At 46.1% G+C, this 22205-nt stretch overlaps 1 protein-coding gene across 1 annotated transcript in view; it reads right to left on the bottom strand.

The window, feature by feature from the left end:
* prkar2aa (protein kinase, cAMP-dependent, regulatory, type II, alpha A) overlaps window positions 1-21510 on the bottom strand; it is a 38000-nt gene extending 16490 nt beyond the window's left edge. The window contains exon 1 of the mRNA XM_035382726.1: window positions 19614-21510. Within this exon, the coding sequence (XP_035238617.1) occupies window positions 19614-19872 (259 nt within the window). The 5' untranslated portion in view covers window positions 19873-21510. The remainder of the gene's footprint in view (window positions 1-19613) is intronic.
* Between the last annotated feature and the right edge of the window lie 695 nt (window positions 21511-22205).

Here is a 22205-nt window from a genome sequence, read left to right as displayed (position 1 = left end):
ACCATTCCCATGACGCACCACAGGGACATTTCCCAGTCCCCGTGTTCACTGCTGGGCAATCGAGCGGCACGACAGGACAACGATCCCAACGTGAATAATCGATATCACAAGATCGATACCCGCCGGACGCGATCACAGACGCGGAGCTGCGGGGCCGTGTGCTCGTTCGAGCCAGCGGGGCGGGGCTTGAGCAGGAAGCGGCAGAGAGCCGTTATCACCGCGGGAAACGGGCGAACGGCGGGCCCCGTGTTTACGCCTGGGGAAGAGAGCGCGTTTCCGCCGTGTGAACGTAAATAATCAACACGCCGTACGCTTAACAGGCAGAACTGCTGCTCCTGGGTAGGATCTCACTGCTGCTCCTGGGACTGTATACAGTGTACCTACGCACACACACTGACCCAGCGCTGGGTAGGACCCCAGGAGGCAGGACTGGCAGTAAAAAGGGAGCAGGCTATGCGTGCTCTTGTCTGCTCTACCACTCCATCGCCCCCGGCTACAGTCCCTAAAAGGAAGTCTGCTCCCTGTCGTCCCAGAGAAACGAACCACTTCCTGCCCGCCACCGACAAGTTAACCCTTTTCTCTCTGACCCGTCTCTCTGAGGGTGTTCTAGGACACATTCCCACCACGCTGCACATCACTGACATTTTTATAATAATAATCAAGCGGTCGGCTGCCATGTTTCCTGAAACCTGCTTATCGAAAGGCAGTTCTGTTTAGTGACAGAGGTTTCCGGCACTTAAGAAACCACCGTACTTGGTCCACTGAAACCAGAGAGAGACCATAAAAACGCCTTGAGTTTCAGCAACAACGGAAGAGTGACAAAACTTTCTACGTCAAGAATATGGAGCCAAGTTTAAATTTAGACTTGCCTCAACCCTGGTTTATACGGCTTGTCTATTCTGTGCAAAGACAGTCTTCCTGTCTTTGTCCATCTCGCCTGGTAACAGTTCATAATAAATACGTTGTAAAACTGGGTGGAGAGACACTGGGGGCGGCCGTGGTTGTTTGGAGAAGCTCACCATATACAATAAAAAAAATAAAAATAAAAATACAGGCAAATTAAAAAAATAAATAAATAAGTCTTTAGCGATATGCGGCTCGCCTTTAGCGATATGCGGCTAGTCTTTAGAGATATGCGGCTAGTCTTTAGAGATATGCGGCTAGTCTTTAGAGATATGCGGCTAGTCTTTAGAGATATGCGGTTATGCGGCTAGCCTTTAGCAATATGCGGCTAGTCAGTAGCAATACGACAAAGACGAGAGAGAGATGGAGGAGTTGGGCGAAGGAGGCCGATATAAAGGCCCAGCGTTGCACCAGGCCTCTCGTACACAGCCAGGCCTGCTTTACGGCCTCTGAAAAGGCCGCGCGACAGTAAAGTGAGGCAATCCGATACGAGCCGTCGCTGCTGCTCTGGCGCACATGACCCGAAGCCTCCAAACGACAGATAACAGGCAGATATCAGGAGGACAAGGCCAGCGCCCGGACGCAGTCAGCCCTCCGATTGGCTCACACGAGGGTGAGGCCTCCGCTATTGTACTCTCTGGATGACGTCCTTCACTCCCTCCACCTTCAGCACGGGACAATTCTGCATCACAGGACTGGGTGCTCAGGCAGTGGCATCAGCTGGCTCATTTGGCTTCAATGGCTCAAGCGGGCTTAACATCCTGCCGAATTTTAGCTTCTGATCGGAAACGGGGCACTGCTGCGCTTACCAGTGTATCACAAATAATGCCAATATAAAGTGAATCTGGCATGTAGCTCATACTGCTGCCAAGACTACGTGGCAGGTTTATGTCCGTCTGTGCCGCCTACACAATACATGGCCAAAATGGCCGGAGGTTGTGTGGCTTTTAACGATGATTTTTTATTAAATTATACATTTTCTTTTGTTCGAATTATGGTCTTTTTAGCAGAAATCCTTCCTACCGACGAGCAGCACTTAGAATTAAGGAGTTAATCTGTTTGTTAGGCAACTGAAACAAACGAGCTTTGGAATTTAAACTAGCGCCAGAGTTGCGTGAGGGGGCGGGCACTGCAGACCCTGCCTCCGTGCGTACCGCACTTACGGGCGGATCAGTGCGCATATGGATTTTTTAATTTAAGATGACAGACGGCTCCAGCCAACCAATACACACGCGCCACGGCGACGCCAATTAGTTTTGAGCCTGGAAATCCTCACCCAAAAGCTCCACTTTGTTCATTTTTTTTTTTTTTTAAAGTCATGTTTGACTTAAGCCCACACTTTTTTCCCAACTGCAGAATGTGTCATTTCACATATTAGCATTCAAAACACTGCGGCAGATTTGGTTAAGAATGGGCAGAGCCTCCCAGGAATCTGATCAGCCACCTTAAGAGTTACCCTCTCATTTTCATCCTTTTTGTCTTACTTTGTAGGTGGGGGGTTACAACTGTGAGGAAGGAAGTGGGTGCAGACTGTCGATTGTTCTGCCGGTATCCACTGGGATGTGTTAAAAAGAGGAGGAAAAGGGGCACGAAGGAAAGAAAGGGGGAAGAGGGTAGAAAGGGAAAGGAAAAATTAACGGGTAGAGCTGCATTTAAGCTCCTGCAGCAGCTGAAAGGAACGATAAGAACCCGTAAAATTCAGAGACGTCCTGTGTTGCACTTGTGTCACCGCAGGGCGGATCTGTTTGTGCCGTCTACAGGGCACGGTTACGACCGTGTTGTACCAACAGGGCAGGGTTTACGTCTCTGCACCGTCCGTCCTGTTCGGGCCCGAAGGTCACGACCTCCTGCCTCCGTAAACAGAGAGATGGGGGCGCTGGGGTCATCCTCGCGGATGGTCTGGAGATGCACCCCGCTAAGCTTCTGTCGCTGTGGACCTAAACGAGACCGCGTTTGTACCGCCTCAGAAACAGCCGGGGCGGGTATTATAGGAGCGAGGCAGGGCACACGGGGCGGCGGGTACACGGGGGGGGCGGGCACAGGGCAGCGGGCACACAGTGGGGCGGGCACGGTAAGGCCCTCATTAAGGCACGTGGGAGTCATGCCTCATTCGCACCAGTCAGTTGAGTTCTAACGGTCTCATGTCAACCGCCACTGCTCCGTTTGTTTACAGACGCGCGCGGGGAACATGGATGCAGGGTTTAAGTGTTTAAAAATAAATAAGAAAAATACTAGAAAGCACCCAGAGCGCGTGTGCAAGAGTGAGAGTGAGAGAGAGCGTGAGTGTGTGTGTGTAGAAGAATTGAAGACTTGTTGCAAGTTCTGTGAAACATCCAACTAGAGACAAATGCTAAGCTTACGACTATTACACTGGAGGAATATGTTGTTAAAAATATAAACCCCTGCAAGGACATTAAAAGTTTCACTCTTAACATTCAAGTAAATCTTTTAAAAAATCTTATCTTTGGAAAAAAAAAAGAAAAATAATGGACATCTTTAGGGCTATCCCAGAATGCCACGTGGCAAAGAAGCACATATGTCTGATAAGTCTGTCCATGGGACAAAATGTTTCAGTTATCAAAAATGAGTAAGTCCTGTGCATCCTGTCCGTTCCTACCAACGTCATGATACATCAAGAATTCTGTTCAAAACTCGCAAAAACTCACACTCGGTCTTAAACACTGAATGAAACGAGCGCCTACGATGGAAGGGCAGTTGGTGAGTTTGTGACGACGACGACGCCCCTCTGCTTCTCACCGAGGTCACTCCCAGCTATTCGACAGTCAAACGGTACCTCTCGCCACGTCAGTGCCGAGGTTACGCAAAGCAGACACGGTTCGCTTCCCGCGAACCGGAGCTAGACGTCGACCGACGCACGCGCTCTTCCCCCCTGATTTCACCGCTAAGAGCAGCTGGAGAGAGAGGAGCGAGGAACTGAAAACAAATCTGTATCAACCGCTTCCACACACAGCCGCTGCTGCAATAAACGCAATAAAGAGTTTGATCATCATGGTTACGAGCACCACGCGATGCAATAAAATGCATAACCGCATTTGCAAATGATCGTTTCTAATTCCCACAAGTGAATCCCGCGGTGATTTCTCTCCGGGAAAGAACGTGCGTGTTTGAGCGTGTGTGTGCATGTCCTTTGGTGAATGTGTGCGTGCACTGGACTGAGAGTGGGTACATCATGGGTGTAGTCACGTTTGGGTGTTACATTCTATTACAGGCATTTAGCAGACGCTCTTATCCAGATCGCCTTACCTGACTTTTACATTGTATCCATTTATACAGCTGGATATAGCCTATACTGAAGCAATTCAGGTTAAGTACCTTGCTCAAGGGTACAACGGCAGTGTCCTACCCAGGAATCAAACCTATGACCTTTCGGTTACTCAGTGTGCTGCACTGCCGCACGGGTGTGTGTATACGCCTATGGTGCGTGTGTGTATACGCTTGTGGTGCATGTGCATGTGTGTGTGTGTGTGTGTGTGTGTGTGTGTGTGTGTGTGTGTGTGTGTGTGTGTATACATCAACAACAAAGCTAAAAAAAGCTTTAAGGACATTCCCCTAACAGAGGGCAGTAGAGGTGACGGACATTTTGACTATGCGCTTCTAATCCAAAGGAGAGGAACCAGCCTCGTCGCTACAGGGAAGCGGGGGGGGGGGGGGGGGGGGTTGGGGGGGGGGCTGTTTGCCTTTATGAGGCGACCAGTCGGAGCCGGATTCGGTCGACCCGCACGGCCCATCGATCGCTGTCCTCAAAACGTCACGCGCCATCTGCATTTACAACTCAGCGGCCGTGCCGCTCTCACACTCGACCTGCTGATCGAAACCGCTGAAACGCGACCCGCGCGTGACGACAGGATCAAACCCGCGCGTGACGAGATCAAACCCGCGCGTGTCGACAGGATCAAACCCACGCGTGATGACAAGATATGACCCGGGCGTCCCGACAGGATCAAACCCGCGCGTGCCGACAGGATCAAACCCGCGCGTGACGACAGGATCAAACCCGCGCGTGACGACGGGATCAAACCGGCGCGTGATGACAGGATCAAACCCGCGCGTGACGAAGCCGGCCACATTGTGAAAGGACTTCCTGCTTCACAGCTGAGTGTAAATACTTGTGACCATTACCTCACAGAGTACAAACAGAGACCAAGAGCCCTAAAGCCAAGACTTCCGAACCCTTTTTCCTTCCCGCGGCACACTTTCCAAATTTACAGAATCTCATGACGTTGGTGTGTCAGCAGTTAGGCCTGAACGTTCTTTCAAGGTTTTAATTAAGCGATCATGTGCATTTTAATGACATTTATTTTGGCTTTTGTGAATGAGAATTGTTAATTTGTTTTTTTATAAATGAACTCAACATTTATTTTACTTTTTTTAAAGGATTTTTTCCACATGACACACCGGACCTGGTCTGGTGGCACACCGGTAGGGAAAAGCAGCCCCAACAGCCACTAATATTTACAGCACCGGGGTCAGAGAAAGGACAGGAGAAGCGTGTTTGTCCAGCTCACTTCCTTTATCTATAACAAATTCCTTTCTTATTACACACCGTTTCACTTTGAGCTCCAACTCATGCCCGTACGCTCATTTTCGTTTTGAGTTTTACACGACAGGCCTGTACAGCGTACGAACAACAACCATCAGAATGAGAAACTAAGCAAAAGAAATGCGAAAAGATCCTACGGGGAGCATAATCTCTGACTCCACAGGTCTCCGACACGGCGACCGGTTTAGCCGCAGCCGCGGCGAGCGCTAACGCATTCACTGCAGGCGGCCGGTGGGCTAGAGCACTAGCGCTAGCCTCCACGGTGTGGCTCCATTATAACGGCCGTCGCCATTTTGACAAGGTCAAACCGCAAGATATAGGCTAATCAATGCAATCTATTCCATTTACGATGGTAAACAAACACGCTGGTGACCGTCAGTACTACTCAATGGAAACAAGTTACTGCCGCGGCTACCGTGTAGAAAGGCTAATTCACATCTTATTCGACATGCAGTTAGTCAGCGAACATCTGGCAGCAGAAGTTGTAACGTTGCCTCATTGAATTAAGAACTATAAATCAGCCTTATGGCTTACAAAAAAAAAAAGTACCCCACAAACCACTGCGAGGTAGTTTTAAACCTTTAAAGCCCAATGGCCATGAAATTAGACATCGGTGTCCAAGAACACCATCGCCTTAAATTACTGCTTTTATCGGTCATTGATTCAAGGTGCCGCGCAATAGGCTAACTCATACTGCTGTAAATCTTAGACTCTTCACACTCGGTAAAACTGCTAGATATAAAAAAAAGAAATAAGGCAGTCCCCCTTCCACAAAGGAGGAGGGAAATTGACACCCCAGGTTGATGACTATGGTAATTTTATAATTCAGTAAGTCCACAACAGGTCAAATAACTGCTAATACTACAGTGATGGTTTTGTCTTCACCAAACTCCCCCTCTGAGCCATAAGCAATCAATCCACTCTTTGCACATGGACTAGGAAAAGTCAATGAATTGTTTCCATTGAGCTGAAAGCATTTTTCAGGAGCAACTGAAAATGGAATTTTATGTAAATGGAATTTAAAATGTGAAGTGTGCCATTTTTCTCCTTAGCTTACAAACAGTGAAAATATGAATACCCAGATGTTGTTGGACACAAGCTCTCCAAAAGGACTTTTTGGACTGAAATACAGGGCTTAGTCAAAAAGAGAGAATGAGTAAATAAAGAATACTTGGTTTTGAGGACATTTTGGCCCACCTTTCGGAAAGCACGTCAAATTTTTTTGCTTTGATCGATCCACCCCAAACTTTTTTCCTGGTGTTGTGTACATCCAGGGGTATGTTTGGAAAAATAAATCTGGTTTCATCAGTATCAGAAGTACATACAATCACCACAGAATAAAGAAAATACAAAACAACTTTTGGATTTTGGTGTTGTTTTTCAGAATAAATACGTCCCTGTATGTTTATGGAGTGAGGCTCCCGTTGGGACCAGGGGATTCGTTCATTTTGGTACAAATGTGCTCTTTATTTCAAGTCTGTCTGTACTGTATATACTTTTGGAGATAATGGGATTTATTTAAGAAAGGGGGATTCTTTCAAAAGGCCCTGGGTTGTAAGGGGTTAACCAGCCACACAGGACCATTTTAGCTTGTAGCCTAATTGGGGAGATGGGACAGTGGACAGCTAGCTTACAGAGTGATGAAAACAAAGCAGAGCGTTTTTGACAGCTACCCAAGCACAGTTCACTTTTCAAACCTAGCTCAGGCTCAGGTGCAGTTGTGTGGCAAGGCAATGAGCAGACTCGTGTTAGCAAGAGAGGAAAATACAATTTTTAAGTGCTTCGATAAATCTAAATACTCTTCCTTGACAGCCAGGTCTGCAAAGGTGTGCTACATGAGCAGACTGGGCACATCTGGAAATCAGGTCGCTTCTCCCCATCTGCCACGTGTAGGGCAGAGGGTCGTGTCAGTCACAGGGTTTCCAGGGTTACCGCTGCATTGGCCCCTCCCAGAAACACATCGGGCTGCGCTCGCACCAGACGCGTTTCGTCGGCTTAGAAACGCGAGACGCACTACCTGTCCTGATTTTATGAAGACCACTCTGAAAAAAAGCACAGGGGGGGAGTCTATTTCTTTGCTGTTGCTCGGCAACCGCACTCTGCCCCTGTCAATCACTTCCGTAACGTTTCTAACGGCATTAGCTAGCTAATTTGACCCGAAAATAACTTGCTATCCGTGTCCTCGTGGCGCCAACCTATCGTCGCGCCTTGGACCCGCTTATTGCGACGGTAGTTACGAACTGCGAAATCGCGCAACGTCGAGCAGCCGGAAACTGTCGCGACAAACTTCTCCTCCGTTTTCTTTACGTACGGCGGAAGCTAACGGCAGAATCGAGGCTATTTTCGTGCGATTGAACGACAAGTGAGGTAGGGCGCTTTTTTCTCAGGGCGCTTCAGAAATAGGACCGTTTTCAGCTCCGCGCGCCCCTACAAACATCGAGGCGCCCACGGCGGATAAACGCCAGGTGGCTGGCGCGCGAAAGCAGCGCTGGAAACGCCTCGCGCTCGAATTTGAAAACAGCGCTGCTGCCCCCCCCCCCCCCGCCCAGTCATTAAAGCGCGTCCGTTGTGAACGCAAGCCCTCGTCTGGCACAGACGCCGGAAGGTTCCGTCAAAGTTCTAAAACGTGCTATTAAGCTGCATCGAGAGAACAATGGCAAACACTTTCCTCACCACAAGCTCTCAGCGTTTCTCCATTCTCTCTGACGGTTTCTGAGGAGAGGAAACAGCAAGGGCCAACAAAAGCCAGTAATGTCTGAATTAGGCATTCACATTTACAGAGTCACCAATGCCACATTTAGGCCACAGCTTTGCATTTTCGCAGCCTTTCAAGAAAATGCACGATTAATACATTGCACACTACGTTTTACTGCATCATCCCACACACCCTACTGTTCCCCACCCTTAGTTTACCACCACATCCACTGGCCCAACTCCAGCCCTTGGTTCTAAGTGGCAGTTTAACACCAGAGCACTGTAGTGTGCTGTTCTCTTCTCAGAGCCACGCAGCCTGTGCTTAACATCCACAGGGCCCCCAGGGCCCTCCCTGAACACACAGAAATCCCTATGCATCCACGGGGTCCTCCCTGAACATCCAAATCCCAATGCATCCACGGGGTCCTCCCTGAACACACAGAAATCCCTATGCATCCACAGGGTGTTCCCTGAACATCCAAAACCCAATGCCTTGACAGGGTCCTCCCTGAACACACAGAAATCCCTATGCATCCACAGGGTCCTCAGGGCCCTCCCTAAACATCCACTACAAACACGCCCAAGCCAAGTAACTCTAACTTAAAGAATATTTTTTATTTTGTATTACCTGAGGCAAAAAAAAAAGAAACAAAACATACAAATATTTAAATATTACAGGTGCTAGACAGAACAGATGTAAGACAGGAATAACATTGCACTGAAAAAACAAAAACACAATCATTTATAAATGCAACAATGTTCTTTTTAATAATACATTTAAGCACGCTCTTAGCACACACAGCTAGTAGCTTAAAGCTGAACCTAATACAAAAAAAACGTATACATAATTAAACAAAACCACCGGCGTAGCCAGCCTTAAACAAAACATACCCCAGGTCTAATTAAACAGAGGTGTCATAACGCACCACTGAGACGCCATTTTCAGGCGTAACTCTCCTGAATATAAAAAATAAGCGCTACACTAATGAGACAAAAAAGGCTACAGCTGCAGTTTTAGATGGTATTGATCGTGTCTGTTTTTCTGCAGTTTCCCACAGAACTTAAAGCGAATCAGAAACTGATTCATTAGCAAGCCAGGCCCTCATCATCCGCATGAGAGTTCTCGAACCCGAAGCATCCCTGCTCCGGCCTAACCCGGCCTGCTCCTCCTGCGTTCGTCCCCCCTAAAGGACGAGGCCGAACTGCAGAGCCCTTCGCTCTCGGCGCTGCTGCAAGCTGCAGACGGAGACCTGCGTGTCCCCTGTTCAAGCTCCCCGATCCCAGATACACCCACATAAAGAGCCAGGCTGGGCCCACTGCATTTCACATCAGACATGAAGCAGACACTCTTATGATTACACAACCTTTTTCATTAGCATTTACAGTGCGTCCATTTGCACGGCTGGATATATACTGAAGCAAGGCAGGTTAAGTACCTCGGCTGAAGGGCACCCGGGAATCGAACAGGACCGCCCCCTTACCCACTGCCCTACAGTGCACAGCAAGCCTGACGGGGGTTTGACTCCGCCCCTCTTTCCTCCAAACCTCGGCGCAGACGCTTCAGCGCGTAAACAGACGGTCAGAGCAATCCGCCATCTCACACCGGAGGGGTGTTACGCGACGCGCACTCGGGCACACCTGGGACGGGACGGCGTATCCCAGCGTTCCGCTCACGTGGCCTTCCGGCCGCGACGCCGGGCGGGTAAAGGGCGCGGCTCGAGGCGACACCCGACCTCCCCGCAAATCGACCAAACGGCGGCAGAACGGGTACGGGCGGGGCTTTCGTATGGGAGCTGCGCAGGAACGCGTTAGCGAGCTAACAGGGCCGACGCTCACACGGGAAAAAAATCAGCACAGGGCTAGGGAAGCATACGATTACCCGGCTGAACAGGCCAACAAAGGCAGTGCTTCAGTCATCCATCCACCCCTTATCTACACCCGCTTATCCCGGGCAGGGTCGCGGTGGGTGCTGGAGTCTATCCCAGAGTGCATTGGGCGAGAGGCCGGAATACACCCCGGACAGGCCGCCAATCTTGTCGCAGGAGTTTCAGTCATTCAGCACTTCAGAAACAGGAAATGGGCTCTGCTTTTGTGACGAGACGACTGAAATGACACCGTTCTACTAGGGAACAAGGCTGCGATTACATCTAATAGGACAGCAATTACAGAGACGGTGAACCAATGAGAAAGTGCCAAAGTAAGGAAACGGGAAACAATGGGAAACTGCTAGTTTAATGGTCATCTCGCTTACAATCCATAAACACTGACAAGTTAGAATTATTCGCTGGAAAAAGCCACTTCGAGGTACAAAAAAAAGCTGTTCTTGCAGTGGGAGGTTTGGTTGGACTTCTGGACTCCTTTAGGGACAGTATGAATGTTTCGTAACACCATGTCTGCATAAAGCCCATGTGTTTGTGTCCTATACCAACACTCATAATGCATTATAGAGTTTTGTTATGACACACTGTCATAAATAAAGGCCCATTTCCCATCAGCCCAATGGAATCATATGACAGATACAGTGTCCCACGCTCCCAAAAATCTAATTTATCTATATAGAAAAGTGACCTCCTGTCAGTTTTCCATGGGCACTGATTTATATGTAATTATGGTTTTTTTGGGATTCTTTATAACTCCAAACAGACTGAGGAGAAGTACAGATGAGAGCTTGTTATTAACACAGGGAACAGCTGAAAAGGACTGGAAAAGGAACAGCTGGGGCGACATAGCTCAGGAGATAAGACCGATTGTCTGGCAGTCGGAGGGTTGCCGGTTCAAACCCCGCCCTGGGCGTGTCGAAGTGTCCTTGAGCAAGACACCTAACCCCTAACCCCTCTGGCGAATGAGAGGCACCAATTGTAAAGCGCTTTGGATAAAAGCGCTATATAAATGCAGTCCATTTACCAAGGACTCATAGAGGGTGAAAAATGCTCAGGACAAGGCCTTAGGCCTGAGAATTTAGACTGTGAGCAGACCGACAGAAGAGCGGAACGGCCTGTAATAAAACACTCCTAACCGCCTCTGCAGCACGCTGAACCACTGCACGTCTATAACAATAACAGCCAGAGCAATAACAATCGCACTTACAGCGCACCTTCTGCCATCTCAAAGGGATTTACGGTGAAGAGAGGCTCAATTCCACCACCGCCGATTGGACACCTGTAGCGCCCACCTGGGTAATGCTTGGCAGCCATTTTGAGCCACAGAGCTTAACCACACATCCGTCTTCACCGTCATCCCCTTTACATGAGCTCGCTAAGTGCGTGTATGTACAGTTATACAAAAAACTACACCCCCTGGGTCATACTGGTCTGTCACTGCAATAAATAACCATATAGTCATAGAGTCACTACAAAGTACATATAAATCTACTCAGTGCAAATACAGTGACAAGACTGGAAAATGTCATTGTGTGTGTGTGTGTGTATATGTGCACGTGTATATGAGCAAACACACACACGCGCAAACACACAGCAACACACACCAACACACGCACACACACACACATGCACACACAGGTAAACAGACATTCTGTGTGTGTAGACGTGCGCGCGCACAGACGCAAACACACACACACTCACAAGCACGCACAAACAAACAAACACACACGAATGCGCGCACACAAATGTACATGGATAAAAATGGTAATGCTAACATCTTGAGCACTCAGCCCATCAATTTCAATGGCACGACCAAGAGCTCGACATACCTGCACACTAGGTGTACAATAGCAACACTGTACTTATTTACTTTTTTAAATTTACCAGATTGAGAAGTACTGCCTGCCTCTTCCAGTAGTACATCTGCGCACAACAAAGGATGTGCCAAAAACAGTCGCTGTTGCTGGACGGGGCTTCTGGGAAAGTGGGCGGCGTTTTTAAAGGTTTTAATCTTTCGTTGACGCCGTCATTGTTCGGAGATCACCTCCAGGCTCGTCAAGGTCGCGCCCACCTGCAGAACTCGCTTTTTCGACGGGCGTCTTCCGGCTCGCTGGCGTGTCCCCCGTTCTGAAGGTCACGCTTACACAGCGCTACGGTGAAGCGTGCTTAACGGCTACGGCTACGCTGAGATCCGGACCGGGTGAAAAGCATTCTGGGAAACCGGGGCCAGGCCCACGTAACTGCAGCCAGGGTTGTTTGCTCGCTGCCCACCCGCCCGCTCGCCTGCTTGCGTACTGCGCTTGTCATGCAGGGTTTTCTCCAGCGCGACGCTGCTCCACAAAGGCCTAGTTGTTAAACAGACGGCATTCTTGTTAAACCTTAAAACAAGCTGTGGGGGCCACTTATCGTATAGTTTAAAGCCTTTGTGCCTCCTCGCAAAGCGGCGCGCACATCTCCACCATTTTGATTGCGCTTCGTTTGTTACTTGCAGTGAAAGTGTTGAGGCACTGAGGCCTCCCCCCTCGCCACCGCTGAGTGTTTATTTAGCTCTCCAAAATGCAGATGAGGATTCCGGATTCTTCCGTCTTTTCTGCAGCACTGGCATTAAATCTACACGCACTGCAAAGAATGGCAATTAATCCCTCAAGATTCACCAGTTCCCGGGAAGTCACAGTCCATCGGGCTGGTGCGTAGGCTTAAAATGTCCGCATACTTGTATACAACTGCGCATAAATAATTGCCACTTGTTAATTAATTATTCTGAGATTCTGACATCATTTAGCCTAGCCAACATCGATTCCGAAAGATGTCTAGTATATAGGCCACCTTTCAAGACTGCTTACAAAAAAACGGTGTGATATTACGATTGTTTAGAAGCCTTACTGAAAATGCTCGTGTGTGTGGAACACTGCTCTCCAGGATAGCCAAAAACAATGCCTTGTCCATTCGGTCCACAGTCCACGGAGAAAACAGAAAAGAAAGACAAAGCGCCCACTCCTGACCACAGAGCAGGAGGGGGCTGCTGCATTCGATCACCCGGGCGGCTCCAGCACCGACTCCCTGGCTCCTGGTCAGCACCGGCTGAGAAACACATGACCCAGGGACCCAAAGAAATGGAACCACACAAATAAAAGTGAAAACTTTATCGATTGTTACTGTCAATTAAATAACTACACGGATTACATTTGCTTAAATACGTTTTTGCTTTTTTAAATGAATATTATAGCAAGACCGAGTACACAACAAGGAGAGCGCAGGCTTCACATAAACCCGAACCAGCGATGCCGCACCCCTCCCTAAAAACCGTGCATCCGCTCGTGACAGGAACAAACGGTCAGCCCTAATTAAGAGGAAATAATTTTAATTGGACAGCTGAAACATACACGGCAAAGTCCGGGGACAAACCAGACCACACCAATCAAGCACCACCTGTGCAGGCAGAAAATCATCATCTACACACCTGTATGTTTGTGAAGGAAACTTCCATAGGATAAGGGATTTGGTCATTTTGGTTTAAAAGTCCTCTATTTCAAGCTTTGAACCATATAAATATATATTATATTTATTATATTATGTATATATATGTGTTATATACTGTATATAATTTTGGAAGGTAATGGGGTTTATTTAAAACGGGGATTCTTTATAAAAAAATAAAAAATAAAAAAACTCTGGATTTTAAGAGAGGTTTAATCTATATTAATAGATCATTATGCAATGTAATTGAACATAACTCCATGAAAATAATGACGCTGATAATGGTTTACGCAAATGTGTGATCTCTTTACAATGGAATGAATTGGGAACGGGCAAACACCCGAATTATGCAATAATCCATCATGGAATTAAGTGGATTCTACTGCATTAACAAACGTTTTTTTTTCTTTCTTATGTGGTTAAAGAGTCAAGCTAATGGCTGTGGAGAGCCAGTTCGGTATTCGGGGACAAAAGAACGTTGTCCGCACAACCACCCCCTGCGACTGGCGCTCGGTGAAGCCCATTGTACTGCACCTCGTGCTTGCGTAGTCGAAACACTTAAGAAATGCATAATTACCCAGCACGTGACGAGCACGCATGGGGACCTCGTCGGCCCCGCGTTACAATTTTTTTTGACGTCACCGAGAGCCGGCGTTTGCGTAGAACGGTGATTGCGGGGACTGGACTTTAAGCCTGGCACGGGATTAAAGTGCGCTCCGAGCGCCCCGACGTAAAAGCCGCGCGGGATTAGTAGCACCTATGCGTGAACGCGACATTGTTCCACACAGTTTACTGCCGAATTCAACCCGGCATTACACATACCGGCTACTGGGGTCCAGCAATACAGCGATTTCTCTTCAATATCAATCTATCAATGGAAAATATCTGAACAATTGAATGTAGCCAATATTTTATAATGAACCATGGCAAGTGTCCGTATGTATACTGGAAATTAAACAACATGGTTTGGTGGCAATTCACTTTGAGTAATTTACCATTGTGCTCCCCCTCCAACTTTTTCAGTTAACAGAAAAAAAAAAAAAAGAGATAGTATTGTGACATACCAAGGTCGTCCTGACTGGAGAATTAAGTGCAGACTTGAGCACAATTTATGGGCTTGACTCAAAATCATATCCTGACTCAGACTTGCTCGCAGCTTAAGTCCGACACACCCACTGAATATTGAACCGAATACCGGAATATCGTTGGGACATACCATCTGAACGTCATCAGAGGTATAACACACCCTCCTGGTGGCCTACAAAACACTTTGGACCTGTCAATCACACACACAAAATAAGCCGTTCTTTGTCGTATGTTATGGCGCGTGTTATTGCTTTAATTCTGAACAGAGGAACGCCAGAATAATTATGAGCAACTGCCAGTCATCAGCACTGAGGTCACTGCGATGTCAACTAAAATAAAATAAAGTCTCTTGGGTAAATTGTCCAAGTGGTTTTTTTATTTATTTATTCTTGTTATTCAAGTGTTTTTACGAGTGGGAGACCTATGCTTTTTGAGGTTATAAAATAAGCAAGAGAAAAAAAGGTTTATATTGATGAGTGATGGAGTGATGAGTTGAGTAGGTTTGGATTCCATTTTAAGCACTCGCTTAAATTAGCTGCGTGAGAGTGAAAGAACAAAATCTGGAGAAGGAATATTATATTGTTTTATTGACAATGGCCGTTAGATTACGTTTCCAATTCATTCCTGATATTCCCAGAAGACAGCAAGTGTACAGGTGTGGTGTCAGGAGTAACATTATAGTCCTTAACCTATCAGAAGTCTGGTTGTTAGCACTTGCTAGCTAGCCATGTGCATAAAAATATATATTTTTTAATGTTCCTGACGTGTGCCAGCGAACCCCGAACTGCACTAGGTTGGGACTGGGAAAGAAACCGTAGCATTACCACCATTCATTTATGATAGTTTTCTATTGAAGAACTGTTGTGAATAAATATTTATGCGGTATTCAGTACACTCAATATTAGCGAACTTTACAGCCAATATCAAAAACTATTGAAATATCACTGGTGCTTGCTGGTCAAAATGCTACAATTATTTTGTTTTCCATCAAAAAGTGACTGTTGGGTTACATTTATGAATTTACTGTACTTGCAATCATACCTCAAATCCGTTTGTACCAACAAGAAAACTAATACATGAGACACTAAGAACAGAAGGAGAATTATGATTAGAACAGGCCATTCAGCCCAAGTTGGCTCGTTGTTAGTAATGTCCCAACCCAGGATTTTTCTCCCCCGATCAGAGTACAGTAACATTCAGTACCGGTCGATACTGATCCGATGCAGATATTTTTTTTTATTATTTGTCTTTTTAAAACTTATTAAAAGGCTAGCCTACGCACAAGAACACCCATCTCGGCTTTAAATCAGTAAAACGATTCTAGGGCAGGCGAGATAAGCTTCGAGAAACTATACAGAAAAAAATCTGCTTGAGAATAAATAGGCCTGAATACAGGTTCACAATATGGCCGGCTGTATTTCTTTTTTCTTTATTGCTCTCCAAGAGCAGCACCATCAAATAGCAGGCTACAGACCCCGGGATTTGATTCCAATGCAAATTACAGGAGAAGTTAACTGAAAAGCCTACTGTGACTGTAAAAAAATAAGGCTCAATTAAAATTATAATCAATTACACAATTATTGGGAGTACGAACATTGAGTGGTGTGAAATGTTAAATAACATTCAAAAACTGGGTAGCAAACAAAAAAACGCTGTGTGCAGCCTACAAATGTCAAGCTAATATACAAAATACTCAAGCGTTTTTTCTTTTTTTTTAAAATCCAAGCTTGGAAGTTTGTAATTAAACGGAAAAAAGGACACTTCGAGGTAAGACTGGGTGGTGTAATAATAATCAACGCCACCTACGTGACTTACCGGCTTTGTTCTGTCTTTCCCTTTAATCATACCTTGGCTTTGAGTCCATTATGCGTTTCTCCAATCTTCTCCCCTAGCGTGTTGTTTGCTAAGTCATATCATGTTTCCTTTTTATGAAATGGAGTTTCTCATTCAAACCAGACAATTCACCTTACGTTTGCATCAAAAAAATCATGGCCTACTGTTGCAACTCAATTTAAAAAAATTAAAAATAAAAACAATAAAATACCATTGACGATAGTACAGCCAAACCGCTGTGAGAATTCATATCGGCAGTTATGGCCTAACTAAAAATAAGGTAGGCCATACTGCTCAGCCCTACTTTGAAGTGGGGTAGAAGCATCATCATGAAGCTTCAATCCATCAATCTTTATTCATATGGCACATTTCATACAGTGGCTGTAGCCCAATGTGCTGCACATGACCGAAAGACAATAAGCAAAGGCACGGCTTTAAGATTCCATTTTAAGATAAAAAAATAACTTTGAAAAGTCGGCATACTCCGAGTGGCATTTCGTCAGAATTTTTTGTTTTGTAAGAAGCTGTGCCAATGCCACCCTTTTGACACACTGGCACTGTGGCTATAAGGCTGCTTTTGGGTTCCACTTGGTGTACGTTCCACACAGCAGACCTGGCAGATACCAACTCGTTTCACAGACCACACCTTCATTGGCGGAGGGGAATGCATAGCGTTTGTTCACAGGAGTGACGGCGCATTCAGGCAATTGACGTAAACACAGTAAACAAACAGCCAGAAAGTACAGAGGGGAAGCTTTGCTACATGCATATTAAGTGTGATTCAGATCGGGCGAGCCCTGCTCGATACCCGATCCACAAAAAATGGTGGCATCTGGAGCCAATACCGATCTGTGGATCAGATCAGGACATCTCTACTCGTTTTTCCTTTTCTCTCTTATTTCCTTTTCTTTGAAATAGGTACACACAATAGATGAGAAAAACAATCAATATTTTAAAAACCCATTCGCTTAATACCACGTAATGTACAGAAAACTAAAAGTTCAAACGGGGTAATCTGCCTGCTTTGGGGACGGCGAAGAACAGAAACACAAATTTCAAACGCACGTCCGGGTTCACCATCACCGTCCTGCTCAGTCTGCAGTGCGAAGTCGGTGACTGTTTGTCCCAATAGCAGCTGCGGCAGGGCCGGGCAATTCCAGTCCTGGAGGGCCGGTGCGTCTGCAGCAGGTTTTTTTGTTTCCGCCGGTTACTCTGGCTAAACGAGCTGATTGGCTGTACGCACCAACACTGGTTCACTCGTGGAGTAGATCACAGTAAAACGTCTCGTATACGGACACAGCAGGAGTCTTCAGCTGTCACTCATGCACCTATCTAGAAATGTAGCTAAAATGTGAGATAGCGTCAATGTTAGGGGTAATTAAGTAATTAAGGCCAGAAGTTGGCATGGAAACCAGAAACAGACACGGCCCTCATTGGCCACCTCTGAACTACGGGGAGCAGATGCTCTCCAATTTGACCTTTTGCCCCAGGTCTCTCTAAATGACACAGAGTGATTACTTAGTTTTGAAAGCCCATTTCAAAACTAAGTAATCGTACCTTTTTTTTTTTTCTTACAGTGAACATTCCTATCCATGTGAATCGTTGTGCTGGGCCACGAGCAACCTACCCTTCATCCATCCACCCATCCACCCCATACACCCCCCCCCCCTGTCAGGAGGGGGAGTTTTGATGGAAAAAGTGCTCTGCTGTAACTGCCAAAATAACTTGTTGGCTAAAAAGTTTATATAACCCATGAGCTATATGGACAGATTTGAAACAGCCATTGATTCTGGCAATATGGATATATTTGATACAGCTACCTATACGGGCTATATGGATATATTTGATACAGCTACCTATACAGGCTACATGGATAGATCTGGCTGCATGGATAGGTTTTTGGCCTGGAAATTGGAAGGAGCTAAACCGAATGAACCTAAAGCTACAGGACATAAACGGGGGGGGGGGGGGTGTAATATGCAGCCAGCACCCCAATGAGGTTTGTACCGGGGCATGTGCAGACCTACACACACTCCTCTTCCTCAGTTAGCCACAGAGGGTAGCTGAATGTGAAGCACCCTGTTGCCTGCGAGCCTTTGCCATAAAACTGTCATCCAGAAATAAGCACATCAATGGCCACGTTTTGTTTATAAAGCGCTGAAATGTTGCATCGGGGTTCCCATGAAATGTTTACGATAACACTTTGTGGAAACGCAGCGAAGCATGACCTGTTGGTAGAAAGTGTCAATATGCGGATATGTTCCTTGCTGTTAAAATGGTATACATCAATACTGCAACATTTTCCAGTGACGGAATGGCAGTGTGCAAATCGGGATACCACCCTACTCTACCCAGCCCTCCAGGAAGGAAACTGCCCACCCTCATTCAGACAAAAATAATCAACAGCTGATTCTGAGAACTTCACAATGGACTGGTATCCCAAGACACCAGTGTGCCACAAATACATGGGTAAACAGGCATTTACACAACAGCGAATTCAAATCATTACGGAGGGGAATTTACATCACAAAAGGGAACGTAATATAGTGGTACGAGGTCGTTTAAGTGTGTCTGCATTTTTGAAGTAGCAAGAGAACGTTAGGCCTTGCGATGGTGGAGAAATTCATTGGACTCATCGAAACTCGTTTATCTATTCTAGATGACTGCTGTAACGCCAGTTACCTCGAAAGCCACCCCTTCCGATTGTCATTTGCTACGAGGGTCCTTCATGTTGCGTGGGAAATCTTAAATGACTGGCATGTATGACCTCAACGTTTCTTCGAAGATGACCATGGCTAACTAAAGTGATGCCGGCATGTGGCTCCAAACGCTGTCCGTAGTGTGTGGTGATGCGCGCATATTGCAACAGAGGTTTCTATTTCACACAGCTTGATTCTGGACCACTGGTTAGCGAACAAGCAATGCAGCCATATTAGGCCTTACAACCAAGCTCCCCCTTGAATAAAATCATAATTGCATATAAATTATACATATAGATAGGCAAGTCCCTGTAGTTTTCACATAGTTAGCTGCCAATTCCGTCCAACTCATTATCAATCCAGTAACCAACAGCAATCGCACGAATGCTATAACACAGCTGTGACAGGCCGTCAACGAAGCGCCGCTGCAGCCCTTCAGTAAAAAAAAATGCAGGTGGATAACGTTAGCTTGCTACTTACGCTCAAAATCAGAGTCGTCGTCCTCGTCTTCGTCGTCTCCATTAGACTCAGTCTGCATCGGCTCCCCATCAAACATCACCCCTTTCCCTCCAGACTTGGCTGTAGTAGCCGGCTCAGCGCCGTCTTGGGTTCTGTTTTCTCGCAGGCGCGTGAAATAGAGAACGGCGAACTCCACCAAGTCTGGCGGCCTTTGGCGGAGCACTTCCACAGTGTAGCCTTGTAGCAACTCCGTCAAACCAGCCGGTATTTCGATACTCATGGCTACACTTCTGTGATATCAACTAGCTTTGTAATGCTGTATTAATTTTCCTTCGAATATGAAATGTTTTGTATAAGATAAAAAAATAATGAAAAAGTAAGTCGTTTATATCAGTCCATACAAGCTGTATTGGCTTCACGGAAACTGATCTGGCAAACAGTAGCTAAGTTAACGTTAGCTGGTCAACGTTACTAGCACTAGATGCACGGTACAAGTTAGCAAATTAAACCGAATGCGTTTCTGACGAACATAAACTTGATACAACGGGAATAAATTAGTTTGAAGCTAGTACCCAAGTTTGTCGGCTTTGAAACGCAAACTTGACAACTTCAGCATCACCTCGACCAACTATGCGATTTTACAAATGTGCGCTTATAAAGGACTATCGATAGCATATGAACGTTTACCACAGTCGACTAAATTTGCTGTATACCTATAGCTAGCTTGCTATACAAAGACTATGGATATCTAGAAAGTCAATTAGCTTGCCGTCTTTTTAACTGACCGAAGAAGCAACTGGTTGATTCAGAATGTGAATGACCAACGTTAGCTAGCTAGCGACCAAACATATGATGGCTAGGCCGGAACCCGAATCTTTACGGCTAACGACGTAGTTAGCCAACTATCCAATGTGAGCAAAGTTGTAGCTATCTAATGTTATCTATTTTGTTAGCCTGTAAAATAACATGGAGGACAGACAAGTTGGCTAGCAAGATTGATTTAACCGATAGCTGAGAAGTTTTCCTCAAGTTAAGGGTAGTTACGAGTTTGATTCAAAGGACTAATTTCAGTACTCGTACAAAACGAACCAGCTAACCGGTAGTTGCTATTACATAATTCTATGATTGTGTGGTGCTCTAGAAAGGCAAATAGTGCACTTCGTTTGACGGGCGCGTATGTATACGTCTTACCTGTGGCTAGCCAGCACTCAAGCTAGATAGTTTGTTTATCTGCCTCCCCTATTTGCGACACTTATATCCTAACTGAAGCTAGCTAGGAAACTACTTTGTTTTTCCCACCAGTTTCCTTGAAAGTGCAGCGACCACCTCTAAACAGTCTTCCCGAGATTAGCCAGCTGAACACAGCAGCGTCTTTATCGTTCCAGGTATCTTGCTAGCGAACTCGGTGGGGAATGTTGCACCCACTGAAGAAGAGTAAGGCAGTGACAGCTAAGCGAGACCGCTAACCAAATTGCAATGCGGTTTGGGAGCAGCGAAAACGAACTGGCGAAATTCAAAACGATCAAAGCCTCCAACTATTGAAACGCAGCTAATTAATAGCCAGTTCAGCTATATTTGGCTATAGTTGGCAAGCTCGCTCCTGCTAACATTTAAAGCAACAATAATGTGCCGGCGAAATTCTAACTAGCTAGTCCTGTTGTAGCTAAAGCTAAGGAACGACTGAAGGAAAATCGCAAATTAGCAAACACAATGGTAGCTAAGAAACCTAAATCTTATTTAACAGATCCGATATCCTGAAAGTAAAATGTCTTGATGCCAGATATAAATATCCAATTAAATGCCTTTTCTATTAGTTTTAATTATTCCTTATATAAAACATTCAGTGTTTGCCTCGCGGTGAGGCTTTCCCTCTACTCCACGAGCTTCGCTTCGGAGGCGTGGTCACGAGGACAAGGAGACAAGTGATATATCATATCCTGAGTGACACGCGCTAAAGCCAACCACCGTGTATCGTGTGACGCATGGCTGAGTGCGCGTGCGCACATCAATGAAGCATTGACGGTGGCCATGCGTAACTTAGGTTGAGAGTGCATGAATTGACTTGCTGACAGCCAAAGGCTCAGATACTAACCAAAACAAGAGATAGTATCTAGGTGATCAATGCCCTCAGCCCATGGCATAGCTTTAGGGATTATAAAGTGAAGGAGAAAAAAGGACATCAGTGGGTGTGGAATACACTGTTTAGTGATCGACAGAAGTGGGGCCCAATCAGAGATCAGTCATACAGGTTAGTGGTGGGTTCCCAAGTAGGAGATTCTGAAGACTTTGCATTTGTGTTTGAATTATCATGTTAAACAAAATGGTAAATGTTACATAGGGGTTCATTAACATGTTGTAGAAAGTGCAGTTTTAGGTAGCTGAGATTTGCTTAAGCAATTCCCCTCTTGCAGAAGTCATAACAATGTACCGTCACTCACTGGTATTCCATATAATACAGAAAGCCTTTAGTCACCCATGTATACCACTTTAAAAAAATAAAATAAAAAACGCCTGGATCTTTAGCCCACCCACTCCCAGAAGAAGGACACTCGCTGTCTAACAGCACACTAAGACACCAACCACATATACAGCCTTTAGTATTTAAACTTTGTG

This window comes from Anguilla anguilla, chromosome 11, assembly GCF_013347855.1.
Source record: "Anguilla anguilla isolate fAngAng1 chromosome 11, fAngAng1.pri, whole genome shotgun sequence".
NCBI lineage: Eukaryota > Metazoa > Chordata > Actinopteri > Anguilliformes > Anguillidae > Anguilla > Anguilla anguilla.
This window is presented reverse-complemented; position numbering and strand designations above follow the sequence as displayed.